This window comes from Parasteatoda tepidariorum, chromosome 5 (genome assembly GCF_982258835.1).
Source record: "Parasteatoda tepidariorum strain Cologne lab strain chromosome 5, Ptep-v5.0, whole genome shotgun sequence".
Lineage (NCBI taxonomy): Eukaryota > Metazoa > Arthropoda > Arachnida > Araneae > Theridiidae > Parasteatoda > Parasteatoda tepidariorum.
The window spans coordinates 34,495,243-34,522,322 of record NC_141759.1 but is presented as its reverse complement, the minus strand read 5'-3'; the positions used below and the strand labels follow the sequence as shown (position 1 = coordinate 34,522,322).

Genomic DNA, 27,080 nt, shown 5'->3' with positions numbered 1-27,080 from the left:
TTAAAAAGTTGATAATTCAGAAACCATTTGACCTATTTCAAATTTAGTATTTTACCATTTCTAATTACATCAATTCAAATGATGGAAAAATTTGTAAACTTTTCAAATCCATTTTTCTTCGCCCTTATTAAATATCCATTTAACATCCAACCTGCACGATTGTGCCTATACACATTTTCCCAGTCTGTGCATAGTGATATAATATATTCATTTTAAAAGAAGTTTAAACTGAGTAAAAATTTTCTTCTCTAAAAAGTACCATTTTAATATTAAAAATAATTATCTTCAGAAACTTAAAATTGGATCATGATATCTATAATGTATTCTAATGCGCTTGGATTACGTTTAGTTTCTTAGAGTAATGTTTATAACAAAATAAATTAACAACAACCTTTTGACGTTTTGAGCTATTATTACAAGAAAAAAAATAAATACTTTCAAACTGAATCAGGTCTTAAAGGGATAAAATACATATTTTTAAAAATAATAATTATTAAAATGATTTTTTACCTGGAATTACTTTAGGATGAACAAAACTTATATGCACAAAATATACAAATAACTAAGAAACTTCTTGAGATATGATGACTCAAAAAGTAAAATTAACAATAAGGGACACAAACTTTAAACCGCTCTCCTGACAGAACTATTGGAACCATAATTTTCAAACGGCAACTACTCCAATATTTTTAGGATCCAAAATTCAAAAAATAATATGTTGTTGAAAAAAAATATGTTTATTCGGAGAAAGTACTTTTTGTGTCTGGTTATGTAGCTTAATTAATAGTTAAATAAGCAATATTTATAGGTTATTTTTTTTAAACTATGATGATCGCACTTATTTGCAGGGAAGCCACGGTCGATTCAAATGAATGAAGCATACCTGCTAACTCTTCCGGATTTTCCGGAAGATTTTATTTTCATATTTAAAGTGGTAGTAATTATATACTATTTTTTCTTTTATAATCCTAATTTTTAAATGATATTGATCACCACTATTCTTACAAAAATTAAGCACAGATATTAATATGCGTTACTATCATGGTTGTCAACTTAAGTTTTCTCAAATACAACGTATTTGTTTGCTTAAAATTGAAGTTTTAATTCCATTTTAATACCACTGGGAAAAATGATAATGGAAGGGATTAAAAGTTGGCAGGTATGATAAAGAGGTAGAAACTCAGGTCATTTTAATTTATCTATAACCTTTTAATAAATAAATTACCACTACAACTTACAATTCAAATTTATATTATATGTGAAACCGATCCCACTATTATCTATGCCAATCCCTTGTTGGTCTTTTAAAGGCGTGACCTAACTGTCACGCGTTCTTACTTTAACAGAGGTACGCAATTTAACTATTTTGATTTCTCTGCCACAATTACAGGTAACTAACCTTTTATCAGAACTTATTATATTGATTATCTCATTTGTAATTTTATTATTTTGCAAATATTTTTGATTTTATTTTACTTGTATTTATGATCAATTTACTTTCTGGATTTTTAATATTTTTGTAAATAATTTCTACTTGTTTTTCTATTTGTAATTCTGCATAATTCTATTTGTACTTTCATGTTTTAATTTAGTAACTGCCAATGAAATGTGCCATTCTCTTTTTTAAATCTCTGTTTTGCCATTTGTGTTCCTGCTATGTAGCCAGCTTTTTAGAGATATTCATGAATGGAAAAAGGGTCAATTTTAGACCCCCAGTTATACCATCGCCTCCTCACGGGATTTTATTTGTAGTCTGCACAGATAATTTAAAAAACGAACCAGTTGTGGGCATAAACCCAAATTCCATTTTAAAAGTACTTGACGGAAATGTATGACATATACTTGAGAATTGAATCTGTAATGGTTGAGATGTAAATAAGACAAACCAATCATATTCATAAATTTAACAAATTTTTAGTCATATATTTGCTACCACTTACTAATTTTTAATAGATTTTCTATTAAACTGCTCTTTTGTAAACTTGTTTACACTCATAGTGGTCTGATCGGACTACTTATAAAAAACTATGTGGCGGCTTTCAGTTATCGGAGGCGTTGGTTATACATTCCAGGCCAGATTTCGCTTATGCCATATAACTACAAAGTCAAAACTCAACGATCATCTAACCACATGAATAGTCCTGATATTTAATACAGTTCAGTTCAGTTCCCAGCTTATGCTTACAACCATACCCTCCAACTGCTACGGAATTTCCGTAGTTTCAGAAATCTTCTTTTCAGACGGTAGCAAAATTAATGTCTTAATATTTAAAAAAAATTAATTTTAGCGTAACTTGTCCACTATTACTTATAAAAGTGCAGGCCATATGGCTAGATTCTTAGGTTCTGATAAAAGTTTTATGAGAGATCCATTTGCTTTAAAAATTTCTACTTTGGTTCGCTACCACTAGAAAGAATTATTTTCAAAATCTTCATAAGTTGGAGGGTATGCTTACAACTGTAAACTAAAAAAATATGTTAATAAAAGTTAATAATTTTGGTATCTATTAATATGATATAATTAATCATTACTTATCGAATTTTTAGCCGCCTCTGACAACCCAGTATTTGTGAAAATCCGATCACTAGAATAAAATTAATTCAGAATTATTCCTTTTTATTTTACGCACGGTACTACCACCCTTTCTTAATCACTTTTCCAATTATGTAAAAATTTGCGAGAAAATGAGTTAAATCAACAGCCTCATGAAACTAAAGTTTTTAAAAAGAAATTCCCCTTTTGTTCTCTATCCCTGGATAAAATATTTCACAACAAACTTAATTGTTGGATGGTTTTAAGTTAACCTTTCCATTCCATCACACTGTTGTTCTCTCTTAATTCTGCTAAGGTTGAATCATATTTCAATTATGATTTAATTCCTTGCGGGTTAAATTTTCATCATTTCTTCTTTATTCATCGTATCTATCGGAAACTAGTTATCCTTGATTTATTATTGATTGACTTGAGATTTCGTAAAAAGTCAATCAATATTCGGAACAAGGAAGTGATACAATTTCGTAAAAAGATAAAGATTTAAGCGCATTAAAAATGCCACATCTTTCTTCCGGTAAAAGTTGCAAAACATGAGTAGAAAAATTATTAGGTAAAAATAAATACCATATTTAAGTTTAGGGACTATCCATAAATAGTATCATACTTTCTTTTATTTTACCTTATTAATACATTTTATATGCAGGAGTTGGACAAAAATATGGATATGTTTCCTTATTTTTGTCAATGTAAATAATCTTTTTTTTAGCAGTAAATGTTATGGAAGATTTTCTATGACAAAATTGTTGACATGATTCGAAAGATCTTGTGTGAAGCTTTCTAACTTATTATGATAGAGAAAATTAAAAGCATCTCTTAATTTTCAATACCACTATATTTAAAATAGCATCCAATTATAATTATTGAAATACTATAAAATATTCTCAAAATTGCTAGTATTAAAACTAAAAAAAAATTATTATCTTACTCTTCTTTTTTTTATCGATCTGAGTTTCGAGAGGGTGAAAATGATTCTATTGACGTAAATAAATATTTAATTGCTTCAATAGTCTCATTTTAATAATTATTGAAGTAAATAAAAAAAAATTAATTAAAATAACTTCATTATTAAATAAAATTAAAACATGAAGTCGAACATTACGATAAAATAAGATTTTCTCTTACTAGTCCAGTAAAATTAAGAGTTTTTTCTTCGGAAAAATTAATTCCCAAGGTTTCTTTCCTAGAAAGCTTTGTAATGTTATTATAAATGATTTCTGAAAACTCTCCTCTATACGCTTTACCCTTTTATTGAGGTCATTTGAGGGTTAGAATTGAATTTCTTCGCAACTGTCAAGTGAGAAACTGTTTGCGGTAGAGACACTTTATTGACAGTATAAGTGCACAAATGAGTGTTGGTGAATTATCAGGTATCATTTAATTCAGGGAGAAATTCAATTATCTTCCTCTTAAAATAGAGGGAAGCGTACAGAAGAGTTGGGAGTTTTCAGGTACATATATTTGAAGTCTGGGAGAAATTCAATTCTCTTTCTCAAATCACACCCCTTTCTCTCATAAAAGAAGGAAGCGTACAGGAGAGTTGGGGAGTTATCCAACGCCTCCTATAACTGAAAGCCTCCACACGGTTTTTTTATAGGTAGTCCGATCAGACCACTATGAAGGGCATCCACATACTGAACGAGTCATTTAATACAGAATCTAGTTAAAATAAGAAAGTGGTAGCAAATATATGACTAAATATTTATTTTATTTATGAATATTATTGGTTTGCCTTATTCACTTGTTAACCACTACAAATTCAATTCTCAAATATATAAGATAAATTTCTCACATATACTTTCACATACCGATAATATTGCAAAGGATTCTGTCTTGTAAACTCTTCATGTTCAGTCAGTTTTTTTTTTTAAATTGATGAGCGATTAAGCAACTCCATTGCCTGCTTACCTCATTGCTCAACCAAAACTGTTCAAAAATTCCAAATAAAATTGATGTTCAAAAATTCCTTCGCGGCCCAGGTGCCCAGTAAAATCTAAACACTAGGACTAGACTTTCACATACCTGCCAACTCTTTCGGATTTTCCGGAAGATTTTATTTTCATATTTAAAGTGGTAGTAATTATATACTATTTTTTTCTTTTATAATCTTAATTTTTAAATTATATTGATCACCACTATTCTTACAAAAATTAAGCACATATATTAATATGCGTTACTATCATGGTTGTCAAAGCTTGCTCATATACAACGTATTTGTTTGCTTAAAATTGAAGTTTTAATTCCATTTTAATACCACTGGGAAAAATGATAATGGAAGGGATTAAAAGTTGGCAGGTATGCTTTCATAAAAAGTTTTGGGTTCATGCGCACAACTGGTTCACTTTTTAAACAGTCTGCGCGGACTACTTATAAAAGACCGTGTGGAGGCTTCTTGATGTAGGAGGTGATGAGTTATCAGGTATCCATACCTGCCAACTTTCAGTCCTTTCCATTATAATTTTTCCCAGTGGCATACCTGCCAACTTTTAATCCCTTCCATTATCATTCTTCCCAGTGGTATTAAAATGGAATTAAAACTTCAATTTTAAGCAAACAAATACGTTGTATTTGAGAAAACTTAAGTTGACAACCATGATAGTAACGCATATTGATATATGTGCTTAATTTTGTGTAATAATAGTGGTGATCAAAATCATTTAAAAATTAAAATTATAAAAGAAAAAGTAGTATATATTTACTACCACTTTAAATATGAAAATAAAATCTTCCGGAAGAGTTGGCAGGTATGGGTATCATTTAATTCTGGGAGAAATTCTATTATCTTCCTCAAATCACTCCCCTTTTTCTCATAAAAGAAGGAAGCATACAGGAGATTGGGGAGTTATCAGGTATAATTTAATTCAGGGAGAAACTCAATTCTCCTCCACAATTCACCCCCTTTTCTCTCATAAAAGGGGGAACCGTACAGAGGAGATTAAGGGACTTCTCTGGTATCCTTTATAATAACATAAAAAAACTTTTTCCAAAAAATATCTTGGATGTTAAATTTTTCAAAAGTCATTCTTTTATTAATTTTTTATTTATTTATTCATTGCATTTTATTTTATTTATTTGCTAATATTAGTGGAATATACCTCAATTTTTACTCTGAAATACGTAAAATCTACTCACCTATGATGTATGGTAGCTGATAAATGCTGGGCATTAAACTCCCATTGATGGCTCTTAAAACAATAAAGGTGGTTAAATCAGGTACAAAAACTGATGCGACGCCCGTAATAGTCGACAGAATTACGAGTAAGAAAAATACTGGCCTCCGACCAATTCTGAAATAAGAAATAAATATATTAATAGTGCGCAAAGACTAAACAATTGATTGCACGCTTAATTGCAGCAAGCTTAAAAAGCAGCTCCCATGACGATTGATGTACCCCAGGGTGCTTTGGTACAAGAGTGCGTGTCTTTACCACAGGGATTGATCTTACATTTATATCTAGGCTTAATTTTATTTGTATGCGGTGCTAGTCAAAAAAAAAATTTAATTAAATTTATAAATGTAAGAAATTAATGGAAATCATAAATTTTATTACCACTTAAAATATATAATTAAATTCTTTCGCAAAATGAGTAAAAGTTAGCAGCTATGCTTCAAAACATCAATCCCCTGTTAAACTTTACGTTTCAGTTACCACTTTACTTTTAAAATCGCAGATCACCAGAGTATATTAGAGATGAAAGGTGCTGAACTGCCGCAGGTAACAAAAACCATGTGGTGACAAATACAGAGCAAACATCTATTAACCCCTTGGGGACGGATGATTCAGAAAAGCATTCGTACAAAATTAGGATCAGGACGTAATTAAATAAAATAAACGGTAACTTAAATGTAGTCGTTTCTATTTTGACAGACTTACTTTGCTTTTACTTTAATTATTGTTAGTTTAATCATATATATAATCAATGTTAATTCAAAGTATAACTAAATAGTTTTATTTTGAACAAAGAAATGGTGAATTAAATAAATCAAACATTTATAACTCCTCCCACAAATAAACTGCTAAAGAATTACTTTGATTACCAGTTTTATCTTTTTACCCTGGTTGATAAGGTTTTACGCTGGCACGTATTTGTGACAGTCGGCGCAAAAGGGTGAAAAGCTATTAAAATTAGCAAATTTTCCTGACATATTTCTTTCAGTTTATTAATAAAAGTAATTGCCAAGAATGTTTTCGTTTTGTTTTCGAAAGTTCATTAAATAAAAATAATTTCCAATGTAATTCATGGTAGTTGTTTCGATTGAATAATAAGATTAAATGAATTAAGTTTCTACCACTTCTTACACTTTTAGCCACCCGTTGCATCCTGTGTTTGTATTAATGTATCTGATATTTTGTACTTCGTGCTTAAAAGTATCTAGTTATTTTAAGAACTTGGTATTTCCATATTATTATTATTGTTGCTGATATAAAAATATTTCACTTGTAGAACACACTTCATAAGATAAAATAAATAATAATGATAGCAGCTTGATGGTTTAACTACATTAGAAAACTGAGTTTGTAACTAATGAACACTACTCATTTAAACAACTTTTTCTTATCAATTGCGGGTCCTCCTTAACCAAGCTGTTTCTCCGGCCAAATTCTGTGCGGAGCGTAAAGTAACACGTGGCTTGCCCGTCTGGCCACACGGTAAATAACAACAAAATAAATATGCAAATATTAGACTGATTTTGCTAGTGTATGAGAGGTTTGCATAACATATCAGAAAAAAAGTGGTGAATTCTCTAAGCCTACGAATTATTTAGAAATAGTGGTGGATAAAAATCTACTAAATTGAATTTATTAAATCAAGAATCACAATTAATAAACTACCACTTAAAAATATTTATTCGCTGTCCGGAGCATCTCTGTGTATATAAATAAAACTATTTCTGTGTGTTCCATATTGCATCAATATCTTCAAACAATTTCAGTAACGATTAAAAATTTACTCGAATTGTGTGTTTCTAATAATCTTGGCTTTACCGTTCACCGGTGACCCTAGTGGAGCTGCTAACAAACTCAGTGCCGGTCACCGGTGACCCCCATGGAATTCAACGTGTTAACTTGGATTTATTTCCGTGCTGTCCTTCTCTATATTTTGCTATCTGTCCTTCTACATGGCAAAGATTTATAGGTCATAATTGAGCACAATAGACTGCAATTGTATGCTATACCTATAAACAATACCTGCAAACTTGTACTGTCACTGAAAAAGATTTCACAAAGTGATAGTAAAATGACACTTGATTTTGGAAGAACTTTCTAAAAACAAAACTATTAAGACATCTATAAGCATATTTAGCCAACAAATAGATTTTATCTGCATATTTTATTTTAAATTATTGACTCGTCGTGGTTGCTTAAAAAAAATTTTGTTTCGAACTTTTAACTTCAAGACTTAATAAGCCAAAACGCTAATGTTTATTAGTTCTCAAGAGCTGTACAACTTGTCAGCTATGTATAACAAAGTTATCAATTGCAGTTAAATTACAGTGTCAAAACAAAACAAGAAGATGGAGCAATCGTATATTAATGTTTCTGTGGATTTTGCAATTAACTTTGTTTTTACAGTTAATAGAAAATTTAAAAATAAAAATTAGATAATTTCTTAAAATATTTTAATTTGTTACAATTTTTAAACCTTACGATGACTAATAAATTTATTTAAATATAATTTATCAGTTTCATTCTAACAATCCGCGATAACTTAATTATAAGGACTGGTCAATGTAAAGGAACGAACACCAATAATTAAGTCTCTCCTTGGCATAGTTGGCTTTGCAAAGGAATAATTGATATGAATAATTGAATAAATTTATACTATGTTCTTGATTTTTAACGCTAACGAAGTTTCTGGGAAAATTAAATGAATCAGATATCTTTTTTTTTTTTCTTCTTCCTATTAAACTCAGGGCTGAAAGTCGGTGTATACCAAAACGGAAAAGAGCAAAAACTGGTAAAGACATTTCAATCAAGAATTTTTTTCGAGAAAAACTAATTGTCTGTAACTACCGAGATTTTTTTTACAATTATAACATATATATAAAACTGCTTTTTTTCTTCACGAAACGTGATATTGTTAAATAGTTTAAAAAAGAGAATAAATTTACTCCTCCCGAGAACTAGTTAAACAGAAATGGTTTCCTCTTTTCGGTCTCGCTTTCATCTATGACTAAACTACGTAAACGAAATTCCTATTTTTTATAAAAAGCATTTGGACTTTTAAATTATACTGGGGAACAATTTTTTTTGTTGCATTTATACAAGTATTTGATCTTACTTAATTCGAGTTAGAGGATTTCAGATCTAAAATTAGTTTTGTTCCGAAAGCTATGAATTTTGTAAAATGGCATTTTTAAATTTCGTTTAATTTTTGTCTGAAAGTACAAATTTATAAAGAGCATAGATCAGAGACAGATAGACCAGAGACCTGATCTTCCGGTGACTGGTCCTGGCCAAGGTGGGCGTATTGCGCCAGCGGGAAACACATTATCTTCATTTATTGTAAGAAATCTTGGTTTAAAGAAAAAGATAGATGACATATTAGATCCCAGAGAAGCAATTTTGAAATATGCTGCGGAAAATCCTTACTGGGTAACTCCAGCATATTCAAAAACACACATATAGTCTATACATACATATACACTTGTCTGCTCCTTTGAAAATAACACTTAAGTTTAAAAAAAATGACCTTAACATATCGGATCCTAAACTGAAATGTTTTATATTATAGCTTTCTTCCTACAATGTCCTACGTGCCAAAGAAGTAGAGACAGTTATTAATCACTCGAGTAAATGTTAAAAAATATTCGTCTGCACTATAATATTGAATTGCAAAAAAAAAAAGTAGCTTACATAGAGAAACCGACTCCAGAATTAAATCAGCAATGCGAAGGTGTCCAAGATCTGTTAAAATATCGCATGCAACAGAAAAAACAAAACAAGCAAAAAAATTTGTTCCCCTGTGTCACAAATTAAAATATCTTAATAAGTAATAACTTAGAGTTGTGGTGGCTCAAGGAATAGAGCGTTCGCCTTCCAATGATGTGATCCGGGTTCAAATCCTAGCGATGGCTCGTCGGTACGAATTCCGCACCCTGCTTGCACCAACCACAATGCTGACGTAAAAATATACACAGCGATAGACGGATCATTGGTTAGAGCAACGCCTCCTATAACTGAAAGCCTCCACACGGTTTTTTATAGGTAGTCCGATTAGACCACTGTGAAGGATTTCCACTTTCCGAACGAGTCACTTAATGCAAAATCTAGTTAAAATAAGAAAGTGGTAGCAAATATATGACTAAAAATTTATTTTATTTCTGAATATTATTGGTTTGCCTTATTCACTTGTCAACCACTACAGATTCAATTCTCAAATATATATGTTGAATTTCTTTCAATTACTTTTATAAAAGGTTTTGGGTTCATGCGCACAACTGGTTCACTTTTTAGACAATCTGCGCGGACTACTTATAAAGGACCTAGTGGAGGCTTCTTGATGTAGGAGGTGCTGGTTAGAGTCCCCTTGTCATCAGGCTAACCCTGAGAGATTTTCGTGTTTTCCTCTTAATGTTTCGCGAACCCAGGTTAGTTCCAACAAAAAGTCCTCCCCGAAGGCAAATTTCTCCCAATACTTGATCCAGGAGTTACCTTGTCTTTCGTATTGGATTCAAAATTACAAGGCTACGGAGTTGAACATAAGCAGTTGTATACCCAAAATTGGGTCGGCTGTTCAACGACGGTTATAAAATAAAATAAGTAATAACTTTAATGGTAGAGCACAGCCTTTTCTTGATATTTGTTGGCGCTTCTTTCTCAAAAATGCTAAACGACGAAACAGTAACAAATTTTTATAAGAGACGAAAGTTAAATAAGAATTATAAAACTAAAATTGTAAATGAAGTGCAATGGTAGCCGAATAAAATGCTAAGGTTTAAATTTGATCTGAATAGAATTGGAAACTTAATATGTAAAACCAAATCTATGTCAAGACAATAAAATAAGTCTTTTAATTGAATTTTTTTTTTTTAATAATTTCGATGTGAAATCAGTTAATGGTTCGATACTCAAATCATTGGACCTGGTGAGCGAAGCGAGTATTTAATAACTAATTTTCGAATTAATAATAATTAATTTTCGAATTAATTAAAATTTGAAATTTTAAAATCTTTATCTTTTTCAATAAACTTAAAATATAGGAACTTTGAATTTTGTTTAAAGAAGAGTGAATTGTTTTTATTATTGCTTAGAATCATACTGCTCTTTATTATAAATCCTTTGGAATTACATTTGCATTTATTCTAGCATTAAAAAAACTGAAATATTAAAGGATAAGCCTTTCCTTTACTACGTAAAGATACTTATCCAATATGAATTATTTAAAAGCTAGTTTTTAGCTATTTTTTGGTTTAAATGCAAAGGGTCACCTTCTGATTATTCACTGGTTGGGTACTTTTATCCTTATACATAAATGTAATCATACTTATCAGATAAAGTGCCATAGATGGGTGTTCCTATTGTACTTCCTGCATAAGATAGCGTCAACACCAAACTAGCCAAATAAGCTCTATCACAAACCATGTTCCACTAAAACAAACACATGAGAGAAGAAAGTTATTACTAATATGCACAGTTGCCAAAAACTAAATGAATAAAAATAATAAAAACGGATCACGGCGCTTATAACTTTTAAACGGTTGCTCAGATTTTCATTTTGTGAAGTTTTACGGCAATATCTGAAAGAAATCTCTTAAATAATATTATTTATAACAATAAACTGTAACCTTAATTTATGCTTATTTTGACGAAAAAACGCACTTTTTTTTATCATTTTTTTATTGCATTCGATTTAGCATGCTAAAATAGCCCACGAAACCAAATTTCATTAAATTCTGACAATTAGGGGACTAGTAAAGATAAATGAACATTTAACATAAAAATGGGATGTCTCCAATTTTTGGCATAGGTAGGAACAGATTTATGTAAAATATCACTCGGGAATCGGGCTGCCTTTAAATAATTTCTTGCGTAAATTATCTTTACGTTTAGAGAAGTAAAACGTGACCCCTACATTAACACGTTCAAGCCGGGGTGACCCACCTGTGGGTGACGCTAGATTGTCTCATCGGGCGGGGCACCGGAGTAAAAACTAGTAACAAATAAATTTCATTTTTTAGTTTTTTTCCGGGAATAATAAAAATCCATAACTACCAATTGTTTTTAACGGATGCAATTGTTATATAGAGTTGCTTCTTCGCCGTGATAAATTTCCTTACAGTGAATTGCTATTGTTGAGAATAGATTAACTCCTCCCGAATATTATCTAATATTGAAATAGTTCTTCTACCAGTATTTTCTCTTTTCCGTCCCGCTTTCAGGCACAACACCCGGCGTGAACGAGTTAAGATATAAATCAAAAGGAGAAGATTTTTTTCAAGTTATTCATTGCGTAAACTAATAAATCCGCATTATGAAGTAAATTTGTGCACAGATTCATGAAATAAATAAAAGTGGTAGCATGTTTTTCCTTCCTTAAATAAAAATTAAGAAAATAAAGTATTTCATTACTTTTTTTTCTGACTGTTTCTGTTCAAGTGGATTTTGCCTAAACGCATTGCAAAAGGGTTACGTAAAACAACGTTTTAGAAATTTGTGTAATCCATACGAAAATTTAAAAAGTGGTAGCAAAACTCTTTCAATTATCCTCTGTTTTTCGAAGAAATTATCCATTCTTAAATATCACGAACATATATTGATTCAGTAAATATGCACTCAGTACTACAATCGCTCGTCGTAATTTTTTTAAATTTTTTATTAAGGTTGTTGCTATAGAGACGACTTTACTCCAACTTTTATGAAATCTTCCCTACCACTTGTTTAAAATTTTAATCTCCAACACCGGTAATACATTTTTTGGAAAAGTTGCCTATTTATAGCTGCCCCAATGTTGTTAAACTCAATGTTTTTATTTTCATGATGGCGGCCCAGGTGCCCAGTTTTTCTAAATAACGCAAGCAAGCAAACAAAAGTTGCCTAATGCCAAAAGTTTTAGTCACCCAAGGGTAATATAGACAGATGAAGAAGTCACATGACCTCTTCGCCGGCAGGTACTTCGCAAAACAACATATCAAGTCAAAGGAAAAGTTGCCCGCAAGCAGCGTGTTAACATAACATTCTATTCTCGAAATAATTATTTTCTTTTAAATTCACCCGAATTTAAAAACAAAACTTGATTATTATTTTTTTTTCGTCTTGGAAGAAATACACTTTCAAAGACAAGAATTAATCATTGCTCCCCCATCCCACAAATTTTAAATGATTAAAAAACACAAAAACTGATAGTTTATTTATTTCATGATATGCTTTTTTAATATAAAATGAAAAGCTCCAAATTATCAATTTAATTCTATTACCAAGATAGATAATTAATATTTAGATTTGAATTCGGAACTGTAAATATGTCTTTATTACTTTTTAAGGAATAAGTGGTATATAATAAAGAATTACATGATCTACACACATATCATCATTCCTTTCATCTATCACTTTCAATGGTTATCAATAAATGAAATGATCCATCAATGCAAAAAAGAAATAGGGCTTTTGCATTTATTGTTGAAGGAAAGTTCTTTTTCCAGATTTTTACTGACTCGTTGTTGCCTAGTCATCCTTTCAGAACAGGTGGTATTTTTATTTAAAAAGGTAGTTAGTGACATTAACATTATTTCATTATTGAAATTTGTCTTGGTTAACAAATCATTTGTATTCATCATAAAATAGTTTGTACAAAAAAATTTTTACATGTAAGGAACTATGCGCACATTTTTCTTTTTTAATTTAAAGAAGTCAATATTCACCTAGCTTAAATGTACTCGTATATACACAATTACTTTTATAATGGGAGATTTTTTTAAGGGACTTCAATATTGAATATCGTGCGCTAATGTGTGAAAAACAATCGGAATTTGATGCCCGGACTGTGTAGTGATTGAGACCATATCTTACATCAGGAATGTCCTGCGCTCGAATCCCGAACAAGGCATGGATGTTGATTTATTCTCTTGTACTATCTGTCTTTACTAAGGGAGCAAAGTTGGCCCACCTAATATATGCTGCCCCTGAAATAGTAGCCAAATAATCTGCCCTACTAATACCTAAACGACGAGTGTCAATCAGGTATGCATTGAAAAAAAGAGAAAAAAATGAAACTTATTTCATTGTTATTTTAAGTTACATAATTCGAATAAAAAAAGATCGCCAATACTAACTTCTCTCATTTTTCACAAAATATGTTTAATAATGATAATTTATTTTTTTATGGGTGCCTTTCCAATATTTATCTTTATTTCATTTATTTGTTGTTGTTGTTATCAATGTCACTTGCCAATCCAACATGCCTGCTTGGTGAAACCAAGCGTATATAAGGCAGAAAATGCGTATCATGTTTTTCAGTGGCCAAGAACATGACTTCAGATACACACACACGTTTTAGTCCGTTTATGGGGCGGACCCGTTTATAGGGGATCAATTTCAAATTCAATACGCCCAGAGGTATTGATTTGTTATAGGAACACGGAGGACTTTGTGACCCGACAGATTTAACGTGCATCAGTCACCATTTACTGCACGGGTAGTCTTCTGCAGGCGGCCATCGAACTCACGACCTTTTGGACGTGGTACCAATGATCTATTTCATTTAATTATATTTCATGATTTATTTCTATCTACGAAAGTTTAAACATCCCATTATCCTCTCCCTAAGTGAGGCAATTTAAATTGTAAGGCATTAATTAATTACACACGTAATAAACATTTAAAATTTATACATGGTTTTCTTTTATATTTTATTGGTATTTAATTCAAAATATCAAAACAGCTGATTACGAATTGATTAGAACTTTATTGTAGTAAAAATTTAAATAGCTCCATCTTTTGAAATATTACCTTATCTACGTTCGTGAATCAGAACCTGTCTGATATAATAGTAATGACACTATAGAGAGGAAAAAATATTTACATAAATCTATTGCTAGATTACTAAGGAAAATTTTAGCATAGTTGTCTTTTTTCTTTTATTAAAAAAAATTGGGTACCTAGGCCGCGCAGCGGCTTTACCCCATTCATCATGAAAATTATGCAGTGAATAAAACATTTTGTTTTTGTGACATTGTGGTAACACTTACAGGAATATAAACATGATTTGGAGTATATACAAACTTGATCGGTAGCATAGTTGTCAACTTTTATGGTTTCTTCCAACATGATTTTATTTCATATTTAAAGTGGTGGCGAAACTCAAATTATTCTGCAAAATTTTTTGAATTATCTATAATAGCAATTAAAAATGAGTTTGACCACCACTATATATGAATGATTACAACAAATATATAAAAGCATTATTGAGTAACTAATTTGCCAATGGAAAAAGGCCATAAGTGATGATGAATTAAATGCCAAGAATAATCTCTCTCAAATTTATCTCATCAATACTTTGACTCCTAATATAGCTAGAAGTCCTTCTATATTTTTCACATGCTGACCATTAATACTGCCTTTATCTAAGCTGACCACGGGCTCGCTTCGCGGACAAGTATTCTGTACTCAACTTCAGCCTATGTCTTTCACGGTAGCGAATTCCAGCCCAGTTAAAAACTAAGACAAAAATATACTTTTAATTTAGATTGTTTTTCGGTAAACGTTTTGCAACCACTTGAAAAATCCATTCTTGGAAAGAGTGAAAGTGGGTAGATATACAGTTAGAAATATATTCGAAAACTAAAATCTATGATTTAAAGAAAGGGAAAAATAATAAATTAAAAAACATGACTACCTACCAGTTTTCAATCAACAAGATTCTTATAAATATGAACGCTTCTTAGTTTTGGCATAAATGATTAATGAAAGAATAAACTTTTTCATTTATATATCAACTAATAGTATAATGTGAAGTACTACAGCATAGTTGGTAGGGCATTGGGCCCATGTCCAAGAGTTTGTGGGTTCGATCCCCGCCGGCCGAAGACTCCCCGTGTAGTAAACGGTGACTGATGCACGTTAAATCTGTCGAGTCCCAAAATCCTCCATGCTCCCATAACAAATCATATCTCTTGGTTTACTGATCCAGGAGTTTCCTTGTCTTCTGGATAGGTTTAAAATTAAAAGGCTACGGAGTTGAACATTAGTAGTCGTAAACCCAAAATTGGGTCGGCTGTTCAACGACGGTTATAAAATTATAAAATTTGACGATTTGAGCCATGATGGCTCAGGGGATAGAGCGTTCGCATTCCAATGAGGTGAACCGGGTTTGAATCCCAGCGATGACTGGTCAAAACGAATTCCGCATCCAGTTAAGCTGGTCGATACGAATTCCGGTTTCGTGGTTTTCCTCTCCATGTAACTCAAATGCTGGTTAGTTCTATCAAAAACTCCTCCACGAAGGCAAATTTCTCCCAATATTTGATCCAGAAGTTCCCTTGCCTTCTGGATTGAATTCGAAATTATAAGGCTATGGAGTTGAACATTAGTTGTCGTAAACTCTAAATTGGGTCGGCTGTTCAACGAAGATTATAAAATTTGGTGATTTGGAGGCTCAGGGGATAGAGCGTTTACCTCCCATTGAGGTGACGGGATCGAATCTCAGCGATGACTGGTGGATACGATTTTCGCACTCGGCTGACACCGACTACAGTGCTGACGTAAATCTATCCTCAGTGTTAGACGGATCATGGGGTTAGAGCCCCTTTGCCGTCAGACTAACCATGGGTGGTTTTCCTCTCCATATAACGCAAAGGCGGATTAGTTCCATGAAAAAGTCCTCCACTAAGGCGAAGTTTCTCCCAATGCTTGATCCTGGAATTCTCTTGTCTTCTAGACTGGGTTCAAAATTACAAGGCAACGGCGTTGAACATTGGTAGCCGTAAACTCAAAATTGGGTCGGCTGTTCTACGACAGTTATAAAATAAAATAAAATTTGGCGATTTAATCTCAAAATGGGGAATAATTTCAATACTATTCTATTGTATAATTAATTTTTTATATTCATTTTAAAGCAAAACGAAAATTTTTAAAAAACGTTCTTAAAAAATTCTTGATATATAAAAATTTTTGTTCCTCGTGATTAAATTTTTTTTTTTCATCATTATCAAATTTATAAAATTATTTAATTCACCTAAATTCCCCCATTATGTTACGTATTTATCCTCGGGTTAAGTGCTTAACTTTTCGTAAAAAAATTATTGTATTTTTACCTATCATTCAACAGATACGAAGACAAACGTGACACATTAAAGTAACATTAGAGTAACAATTTTTTGAAATCGTTAAAGCATTTAAACTATAAAATCAAGTTTTTCAAAGCTTTTTCTTTTCTGTCCCCCCCCCCGCCCATTTTGGGAGGAATAAATCAGAATTTGAAGAAAAGATGGCATGTTTCAAAGAAGTGCGTTTCTTTGGGTAAAACAAGCTTATTCCACCACGGTTTCAGTTAACTGCTATATATATTTTAAGAAATTTCTTTCAGATCTCTTAAAATATGGACTTTACAGAATAAAAATTCGACCAAATTTTCCAAAGTGTCAAAATGTTTTTTTTTTTTTTTTTTTTTTTTTTTTTTTGCTTCAAAGCAAAGATAAATGAACGGACCACCCTATAATTTTTGATCTAATAATCGGATTTTCACATTCTAGGACTCAATCTTAATGGCTTGAGAGCGCGACCTCACATTTGCTAATTAATTAGTGTAGAGGATATTTTATGTTACGAAATCAGAGGCGAAAACATACTTTCTCTGAATAAATATACCTTTTTTTTTCATTGATTCGGATTTTGACCTTTAAAGTATAAGGGAAAGCCGCAGGCAAAGAAATATAATCCCAACAGTTGAATAAAGAGAGCGGTTCAAAGCTTCGACCCTTTAGAGTTAATCTCGTACCGTTTTTTCGTATTTCATCAACATTTTAATCGAATTAAAAAATTTATGAACACAATTTTAAAATTCATTCATGAAAAATTATTTCATACAAGCTATAACTTTTAGTAAATATTAATATTTTTTATTATTCTACTTAAAAAAAAAAAAAAAAAAACTTCTTTAATTATAAGTAATACAATATTTAACATCTGTTTCAAAGAATGCAATTTTAAATAGCAAAATATAAAGTTTGAGTGAAATTGATTGTACAGTTCCTGGAAAATCGAATTTTAAAAATATGGCTTTTTCAAAATTCGATTTCTCAGGAGCTGTTTATTCAATTTCGTTTGAATTTTGTATTTAGCCATTTAAATTGCATTTTTTAAAATGAAATAAAAATTTGGACTTTAAAATTTTTTCGACTATTATTAAATAAAATAATAAAAATTCATAAATATTTCATAAAAATTATATTTTGCATTGACTTATCCGTGGATAAGCGAATTTTACAGTTGAGTGCAAAATTTTTCAATTCACCCTAACAGTTCTCGAAATATTTTATTTCATAACCGTCGTTGAACAGCCGACCCAATTTTATGAGTTTACGACTGCTAATGTTCAACTCCATAGCCTTGTAATTTTGAACCCAATCCAAAAGACAAGGAAACTCCTGGATCGAGTATTGGGAGAAATTTGCCCTCGTGGAAGATTTTTTTGATGGAGCTAACCCGCATTTGCGTTACATGGAAAGGAAGACCACGAGAACCTTCCACGGTTAGCCTGACGGCAAGGGAACTCTAACCCATGATCCGTCTACCACTGAGGATATTTCACGTCAGCACTGAGTTCTCGAGGTATGGCGAAATACTCAATATCTAAAATTAACATTATGGAGTCTAAACTTTTAATCGCTCTCCTGACCAAACTAATGAGACCAGATTGCGCCAAACCACTATATTTTCATAGTCAGAAATCCAATTCTATCGTAAGAATTGTATATTTATTCAATGAAGGTACGTTTTGGAGTCTGATTTCGTAATTTAAAATATCGTCTGTACTAATTAATTAACATATTTGAGGTCACCCTTTCGTCCTAAAAAACATGAAGATCTAATCATTAGATCAAAAGTTATACAGGGTGGTCCGTTTTTTTATTTTGCACACTGAACAAGAAGAAAGTACTGATTAATTGCTTTGCAAATATCTCCATAAGAACCTTTAATCCTTAACCATAATTAAAATTAATTAAAAAGTTAAATTAAAAAGTTTTCCCATATATTATAGTCCCTGTTAAAGTTAAATTATCATCTCCAATTCTCAATTATTTTACAAAACTATTGTTTTTATCTTACGAAATTAACCCTAAATAACTAAACATTCGTCTACAATAATATCCTTCCAATTTTGCAATGAATTAAATTTATTTTTTAATTACGCAGAAGCAGGTATATCTCAACATTGCATGCCGAATTAAACGGTGCTATAAGCTAAAATCCATATCTGATATATAGGTGAAAAACGCATATCTCCAGTATAAGTATATCTCTTTAAGAGGTTATATCTCAATTTATGGAAGAATTCAAACAACATTGAAAAATCTCAAGAAAATGAGAAAATATCAAAGGCACTGAGGAGTCGAGGAATTCGTATTTACCAGAAGAAGGCAAAATTGATGTGTATATTAACCTCACTTATAGTTAGTAATGAGTATATAAATATTCCTTCACTGCTGTTCTAATATTACAAGCGTAAATTTTTGTCCCAGATAATAATACTAAGTAAAAAGTAATATTTCCTAAGTATAATAATAATGATGATATTTTGTTTGGAAAATAGATAGGTATAAATGTCATTGTCTATGAGTCTGATTAGTTAGAGAATAACACTAATTTAAGTTTAGTTATCTACAGTTAATTAGTTTTGGAGAAAAAAAATCTTACTTTGCTTGAAGCAGTTTCTTCAAAATAAACGTTTTCATAATGCCATGTTTTGCAAGGTACGTTTAGAGTACTTTTCAGTACTTCATCTGGCATCAATGCTTCGGTATCATTTAAATATTTTATGTAACAGTTGGATGCATTTCTTGAATCTATTGACTGATGGTGAGAATCATTGAAATTGTTATCTGTCATACTGCACCAATGATTTGGTGTAAAAACCATGAATAAAATGTTCATTGTAATCCAAGGAATCACAATACCTAATGGTATAAGAAAAAATGCCACTAATTTCTTTTGGTAACTCCCAAAATCACCGATTTCTTTTAAAATATCATCAAAATCAGTTCTGCTTTTCGAAATCATGACTTCATCTAAAATCAGTGAAAGCACTCCAAACAGGTAGTTCAAAAAAAGACGAATCCAAACAAAGTGTCACGGAAATAGGGTAAGATAATAACGGTCAAGCTTTCAACAATAAAATAAAAGGAGAAAAAAAATTTGCAACATTTTATACCTTTTCTTTAAGAACTATTCGAATATTTACTCTTTTAAACAACATATGTTTAATGTATTCGATGTTTTATTACTTTTTTACCTGTTTATTTTTCAATTATTTGTAGGGAGATTAATCAAACTACCTTTCAAGGTTCTAATAAATAATCTTGAGTGACAACAATAGTGTAAAAACAGTGTAGCAGGTTATATTAAATCGCTAATTGCATTGTAGGTTATCTATTTTTAGCTCAAATGCTCTAAAAATAACTTCCCTTTAAAGTTTATTTAGTTTCCGTATTATTTAAAGGAATTCAGCGGAACCAGTTTTATCTTTTGTGACATTCCGATGTTCAATGCTATATCATTAATTAACTATGCACAAATTGGGAGAAACTTATAAATTATTGAAACCTCCATTACTTATATTTACAGACTTGAGTTTCTTTCTTGTAAATAAAGCTAATAATAAGGGTACGAGTTAATCAAAATGATAAATAAATCGCATTTTGTTTTTATTATAATCTGAAATTACTTATATCCAAACACAATTATCTTATCTTTTATTTATTTTTTTAATTATAATCAAAATATTATGTTATTATAATTGTAATAAATAAATTTACGTATTCTTGTAAAAATAAAATAGGAACTACTTCATTTAGATACGGCGTGTATATAAACTGCTGTTTGTAGAAAATGCAACACCATGAAGGAATCATCAGAATCAAATGAAATTCGCAGCAAATGTCAATTATAGGATATTATGCAAATTAATAAAGTTTCAGAGCCATCGCGCGTGCGTGGCGCGCGCAGCGCCCTCTGAATTGATGCTGAAAGCGTATAAATAAAGTGCTGTAGCGGGACGTTGAAAATAGTCTATGATTATTTGTTAGTGGCAAACGTTTAGTGAGACCTGAGTATGCCTCCACGACGGAAGAATAAGAAATTCAAGCAACTTACGGAGTTTGAACGAGGGAGGATAATCGGCCTTCGAGAAGGAGGATTTTCCTATCGCGCAATAGCAGCTCGTATGCAGCGGAACAGTTCCACAGTGATGCGAGTTTGGAAGCAGTGGACCGACGAGCACCGAACAACTCGAAAAACAGGCACTGGACGACAGAAGGTGACGTCAGAGCGCGATGATCGACACCTGCTCCGCATGGCGGTGAATGATCGCACAGCTTCCTCCAGGCAGCTGGCAGCACATTGGTCTACTGCTACAGGTGTACAATTGTCGGCTTCGTCAATTCGTCGTCGTCTGCTGCGCCGTGGATTGCGTGCAAGGGTGCCATTATACAGGATTCCCCTCACGGCGGATCATCGACGGCTGCGTCGGCAGTGGGCTCTTGAGCACAGAGACTGGCGAGCTGATTGGCACCAAGTTGTCTTTTCAGATGAATCACGCTTCAATTTGTGGACCCATGATGGCCGTGTTCGTGTTAGACGTTATGCCGGTCAACGCTGCCTTCCTGAGTGTATTATTGAACGACATAGTGGTCGAACACCCGGAGTTATGGTCTGGGGTGCGATTTCGTATCATGGACGATCCAATTTGATACGAATTGAGGGTAATCTCAATAGCAACAGATACGTCCGTGAAGTGCTACAGCCCGAAGTCGTTCCTTTCCTTCAAGGCATCCCTGGAGCTATCTTTCAGCAGGATAATGCACGCCCACATGTTGCGCGGACTGTTAGAGACTTCTGTTCAGCACAACGCATGCAACTTCTTCCTTGGCCTGCTTATTCGCCGGATATGTCGCCTATTGAGCACGTGTGGGATATGGTTGGTCGGCGTCTCACTCGTGATCCGCGTCCTGCAGTTTCCAAAGACGAACTTTGGTTGCGCATACAAGCGATATGGAATTCTCTTCCTCAAGCAGATATTCAACATCTGTTTGACTCCATGCCACGTCGTATAGCAGCACTTATTGCAGCGCGTGGTGGCTGCACCAAATACTGATTTCGGACGCTTAATTTGTTTCTTTTGTTTTGAAAATTTCATCATTTATTTGTATCAGTACAAGTCGTTTCTGCATTAAATTTCATTTGATTCTGATGATTCTTTCATGGTGTTGCATTTTCTACAAACAGCAGTTTATATATATTTATTTAACGGCAAATATTTTTTGCAATCTCTATCCAGAAGTTATAGCAGAGGATTTTTCTGCCAACACTTTTTAATAATACGTAAAATAGTAGGAAAAGGTGGCTTATCACTCTCATAACAAATACTTCAAATATTAAATCAAATTTATTTTCTTTTATTACGTTGAAAATTGTTTTAACTTTTAGTATAAAAAATTTTTTTTTGCAGTTTATTATTTTTCTGCAATAAATCCAATTATCAGTATCAGAAATTTTACGATGAGCAAATTATCTGTTTGAAAGTCTGTATTCGGATCTAAAATGAATTCCTATGATGTTTCCTTGCCAGATTTAAAAAAAATCAAAGAGCCACCATCTCTATTTTTAGAACTCAACTTTAAGTTGCATTTCGTTTTTCTGGACAAAAACTATAAGGCTCAAAATTTTGAAAATATGAGAGAGAACAGCAAAATATACAAAAAGTACACGGAAATAAAAAAATTTAATAGTATTAGGTTATTAGTACGAAAATTGTTAACTGTTAATCTCATAGTAAAAAATACCAAATGTGCAACTCTGCAGCCCATAGAATTGCAAGCACAAAATTGAAATTCGAAGTACTAAATGTACGTTTGCACGATTTCTTTTCTTCTTTTTTCTTCACTTTTCGTTTTAAACATTGATTATGTAATAATAACATAATAATAACAATAAATATTTTTGAAAATGGTTTTGTATTTTTATTTTATAACCGTCGTTGAACAGCTGACCCAATTTTTAGTTCATGGCTATTCATGTTCAACTCCGTAGCGCTTATAATTTTGAACTTAATTCTGAAGACAAAGAAACTCCTGGATCAAGTAAAGGGAGAAATTTGCCTCCGTGGAGGACTTTTTGATGGAACTAACCCGCATTTGCGTTACATGGAGAAGAAAACCACGAAAATCTACTACGGTTACCCTGATGGCAATGAGACTCTAAACCCATGATATTTATCCTCAGCGCTGGGGTTAATGCGAGCCGGGTGCGGAGTTCGCATCAAAAAGCCATTGCTGGGATTCGAACCTGAGTCACTTCATTCGGAGGTGAGAGAAGTGAAGTGACGTCTCAAAATCTATAAGACTTAAAAACTGGAAATTACGAAGTTGTGTAAAAATATATACTATATAGAGAGTGCGATGGAATTTCAGATTTGATAATTAGTTCGAGAAATATTAACTGGTTAAATTTGTATTTAAAAATGAAAAAAATAATAATGAACATATTCATTGATTTACTGTCTCCTGAGATGAAACTGCAGAATTTAAGTTTGAATGCTAATAGGACCATTCTATATTATAATTTTGAGGAGAGTTTGTTCGAAAGATGTTACGAACTTAAATGTTTTTTCGCGATTGTTTTTTTTTTCTTTTTTTTTTTTTTTTTTTTTTTTTAAATTTTTTTTTTTTTTTTTTTTTTTTTTTTTTTTTTTTTTTTGCTCTATATTTTTTTGCTTCAATATTTCTTTGCTCTAAGTACTGACTATCTATCCATCGTTACATAAATTTTTTTTCGCTTAAAAGATCTTTATTTATTTATTTTAAAAGTTCATGCTTGAGTAGATGTCAATCAACAGTGGCAAAAGAGTGAGAAAGTTTTTGTTGCCAGATGTAAAACTAAAAACTTATAGTGAGATATTTAAAATAAAACTTGATAAATACCGTTCCCTACCTCTTCAACGAGTAAAATTATTTCTTTCAATTGGATGCTTGTATTTCAAGAAGAAGATCACGGAAACCCACGCATGTGACCTAGGACGTCAGCGCCAGCTGATTGTTTATAAACAAAATGGAGTGTTAAAGTTGAGATAAATGTCTCCTCATAAGTTAGAATGTTAATTAACGTGAAGTTATTTAAATACAGCGCCGTATCGCACATCGAATTTGTAGAAACATAATTCTTTCTCATCTACGTCTTTTATTTAAGTTTGTTGTTGTTGTTGTTAATTTACGTCGCTCTAGAGCTGCACAATGGGCTATTGGCGACGTTTTATTTAACTTAGATTTATTATTTGTGTATGTTTTTTATTGTAACCGTCAAATATTTTTGCTTTGTGTACCTGGCAACTTTGATGCATAATTAGTTTGTTTATGTTCTACATGGTTTCATGCCTTAAGTAGGAAATATATAGTGAAAGAATTTAAATCCTTGTGAAAAAAATATTCGTGTAAGAATATAGAATGAGTAGAAGGGAGTAGATATTTGCCTGGCTTGGCTTCCTCGAAACAGAATGGAAAAGTACAGTTACTAACGTAAACAAATGTTACGTTTAAACGACCAATCAGGATCGAGATACCCACACTACATCACTTGCCTGTATCCCAATACAGATCATTAATTTTCAAAACTAGGTAATTGTCTATTTCGTTACGATTAACACATTATTAAAATATTCTTACATAAAGCAATAATAATCGTATATTTTGATTTTTGTAGGAAACATTCACGCTTAAAAGGAAATAAACAATGATGAACGAGAGGTGAGCTAAGTGATTAGGAAGAAGTAAGTCTCGTCAACGAATAAAATTACGTCGCATTTGTTTCTTATTCAGTCTCACAATCTGTAATCCTTAGGTTAATTCTTTTTTAAAGTGTAGATGATTATTTTTTAAATCTAGGTAATTGCCGATTTCGTTACAATTAACACATTATAAAAATATTCTTACATAAAGCTATAATACGAGGGTTGCTATTTATATTTCTGGCCTAATAATGAAAAAACAAATATGTAGCCTCGAAATTGGTTTTATTGTTTTTCAAAATATTAATCCATGATGATCAATACACTTTTGCATGCGTTTGAACCCATTTTCAAAGCACTTTTCCCAGTCCGATTGAGGTAACTCCAAAACATATGCGTTTTGAATGCATCAACCGCTTCTTCGGGGGTCGAAAATCGTTGTCCACGTAATTTATTTTTGATGTGTGGGAATAAGAATAAGTCATTGGGTGCCAAATCAGGGCTGTACGGCGGATGAATCATCAGTTCGATCTTTCGCTCCGTCAGAAATGCCTTTGTTCGAGTCGATGTGTGAGAGCTCGCATTGTCATGATGAAGAATGATTCGCCTGTTCTTCTACTTCTTTCGAATTTCTCCAATGATTTCTGGCAAACAAATGGCCGTGTACCATTCAGAATTGACCGTCCTGCGTTGCTCTAACGCCACTGTTGCCACATGACCGTTAATGCCGAAGAAACAGGCAATCATTTGTTTCGATGTGCTTCTTCCTCGAACAACTTTTGTTGGTTTTGCCTCGTCTTGGAAGACCCATACAGTTGATTGCTGTTTTTTTTCCGGCTCATATGCATAGATCCATGATTTGTCACCTGTGTAGATGTTATACACAGCCTTTGATGTACCTTGAACGTATTTTTCCATCATTTCCTTGCACCAATCGACACGAGCCTTTTTTTGAGCGTTTGTCCGATTATGCGGGATCCAACGCGAACAATTTTTTTTACGCTCAAATGTTCATGCAATATTTTATTGATGCTAGTCATACTAATGTCCAAAGACGCCTCTATCTCACGGTATGTCACATGACGATCTTGCTTTATCAGTTCACGCACAGCATCGATCTTTTCTGGCACAACAACGGATTTTGGGCGACCTGCACGGGATTCGTCCTGGATCGAACATCGACCACGATTAAATTCGTTATACCAATTTTTTACAGTGCTGTAGGATGGCGCTTTATCGCTGAATAAAGAATTAAGTTCATCGAAGCACTCTTGTCTTGACAATCCACGTCGAAGTTACAAAAAATAATGGCACGAAAATGTTCACGATTCAATTCCATTTTTTGAAAGAGAAGAACTTTTCAATTTTCTGTCAACAGCACAAATGAAGCTATAATGGTAAATCATCAGCTGAATTTATGTTTAAAAATATCAAACTTTCGATTAAAATCGTCTGCGGTCGCCTAGCAACACTTACTGTTGCCAGAAATATAAATAGCAACCCTCGTAATCGTATATTTTGATTTTTGTAGGAAACATTCACGTTTAAAAGGAAATAAACAATGATGAACGAGAGGTGAGCTAAGTGATTAGGAAGAAGTAAGTCTCGTCAACGAATAAAATTACGTCACATTTGTTTCTTATTATGTCTCACAATCTGTAATCCTTAGGTTAATTTTTTTTTAAAGTGAAGATGATTATTTTTTAAATCTAGGTAATGGTCTATTTCGTTATGATTATTAACGAATTGTTCGTTCGAATTGTTCGCTATGATATATTAACGAAATGTTCTTACATAAAGCTACAATAATCGTATATTTTTTTGCAGCTCAAATGTTCAGTGTTTATGTGGAAAATATTTATGAAGAAATAAACTATGATGAATGAGAAAAAATTACAGCGGTTGGTGAGCAGAATGAGATGGAGGCGGAACCTCCTAAGCATAATATATAATTTTGTTGCGAGATTGTAGGTAGTAGTAAGGGTGTAGAAAATGTAATAAAACTGCGACTCACTGTGATTCATTACATTGTACAGCATTGCCTATATTTACGCGATAAATAAACGGCTAACCAATTTTTTTTTCTTTAAAAATAGCTATTTTAGTATTATGGAAATAGTTCTTTGTGAGTTTAGTAAAAATGGTGTAAAGAATTTTTAAAAAATAGAAAATATCTTCCACTCCCTCATCGTACTCGAATTTCATTAAAATATAATACTTTTTACCCCAAATAGAAAATGAAAATAATTTTTGTAATTAATTGTTAATCTACAAAAGAGGAAGAACTGTCGCATGGATCGAAAAATAGATATAAAAAATATTTTTTTGTAATAAAATAATATTTTCAGTTCTCACTCCAAACATGAAAAAAAAATGAAATTTTAAACTTATGCCTATACTTACGTGTGTGATATTATTATCGACACAAAAATGTTGTTTCTCATGTTTGTTCGTTTTTTAATTTGTTTATTTATTATGCTGATATGAATGAAAGAAAACGAAAAGTCGATAGAGTATAACAGTTTTGAATAAAGTTTATATGTCTAAATGGATGAACTTTATTTCAATTTTTTTTTCTTTTTTTGTAAAAAGA

The 27,080-nt window shown here is 32.0% G+C and overlaps 1 protein-coding gene across 2 annotated transcripts in view; it reads right to left on the bottom strand.

The window, feature by feature from the left end:
- Positions 1 to 20,974, bottom strand: part of LOC107445047 (organic cation transporter 1-like) — a 58,838-nt gene extending 37,864 nt beyond the window's left edge. Inside the window, exons 1-3 of one of the 2 annotated variants that reach the window (XM_087163647.1) lie at positions 20,863 to 20,974; positions 11,042 to 11,145; positions 5,684 to 5,838 (exon numbers count right to left, since the gene is read on the bottom strand). In XM_087163647.1, the coding sequence (XP_087019773.1) occupies positions 5,684 to 5,838; positions 11,042 to 11,139 (253 nt within the window). In that variant the 5' untranslated portion in view covers positions 11,140 to 11,145; positions 20,863 to 20,974. Of the gene's footprint in view, positions 1 to 5,683; positions 5,839 to 11,041; positions 11,146 to 19,407; positions 20,076 to 20,862 lie in introns of those variants that run through there. The other variant, XM_016059358.4, reaches the window with a different exon arrangement.
- Between the last annotated feature and the right edge of the window lie 6,106 nt (positions 20,975 to 27,080).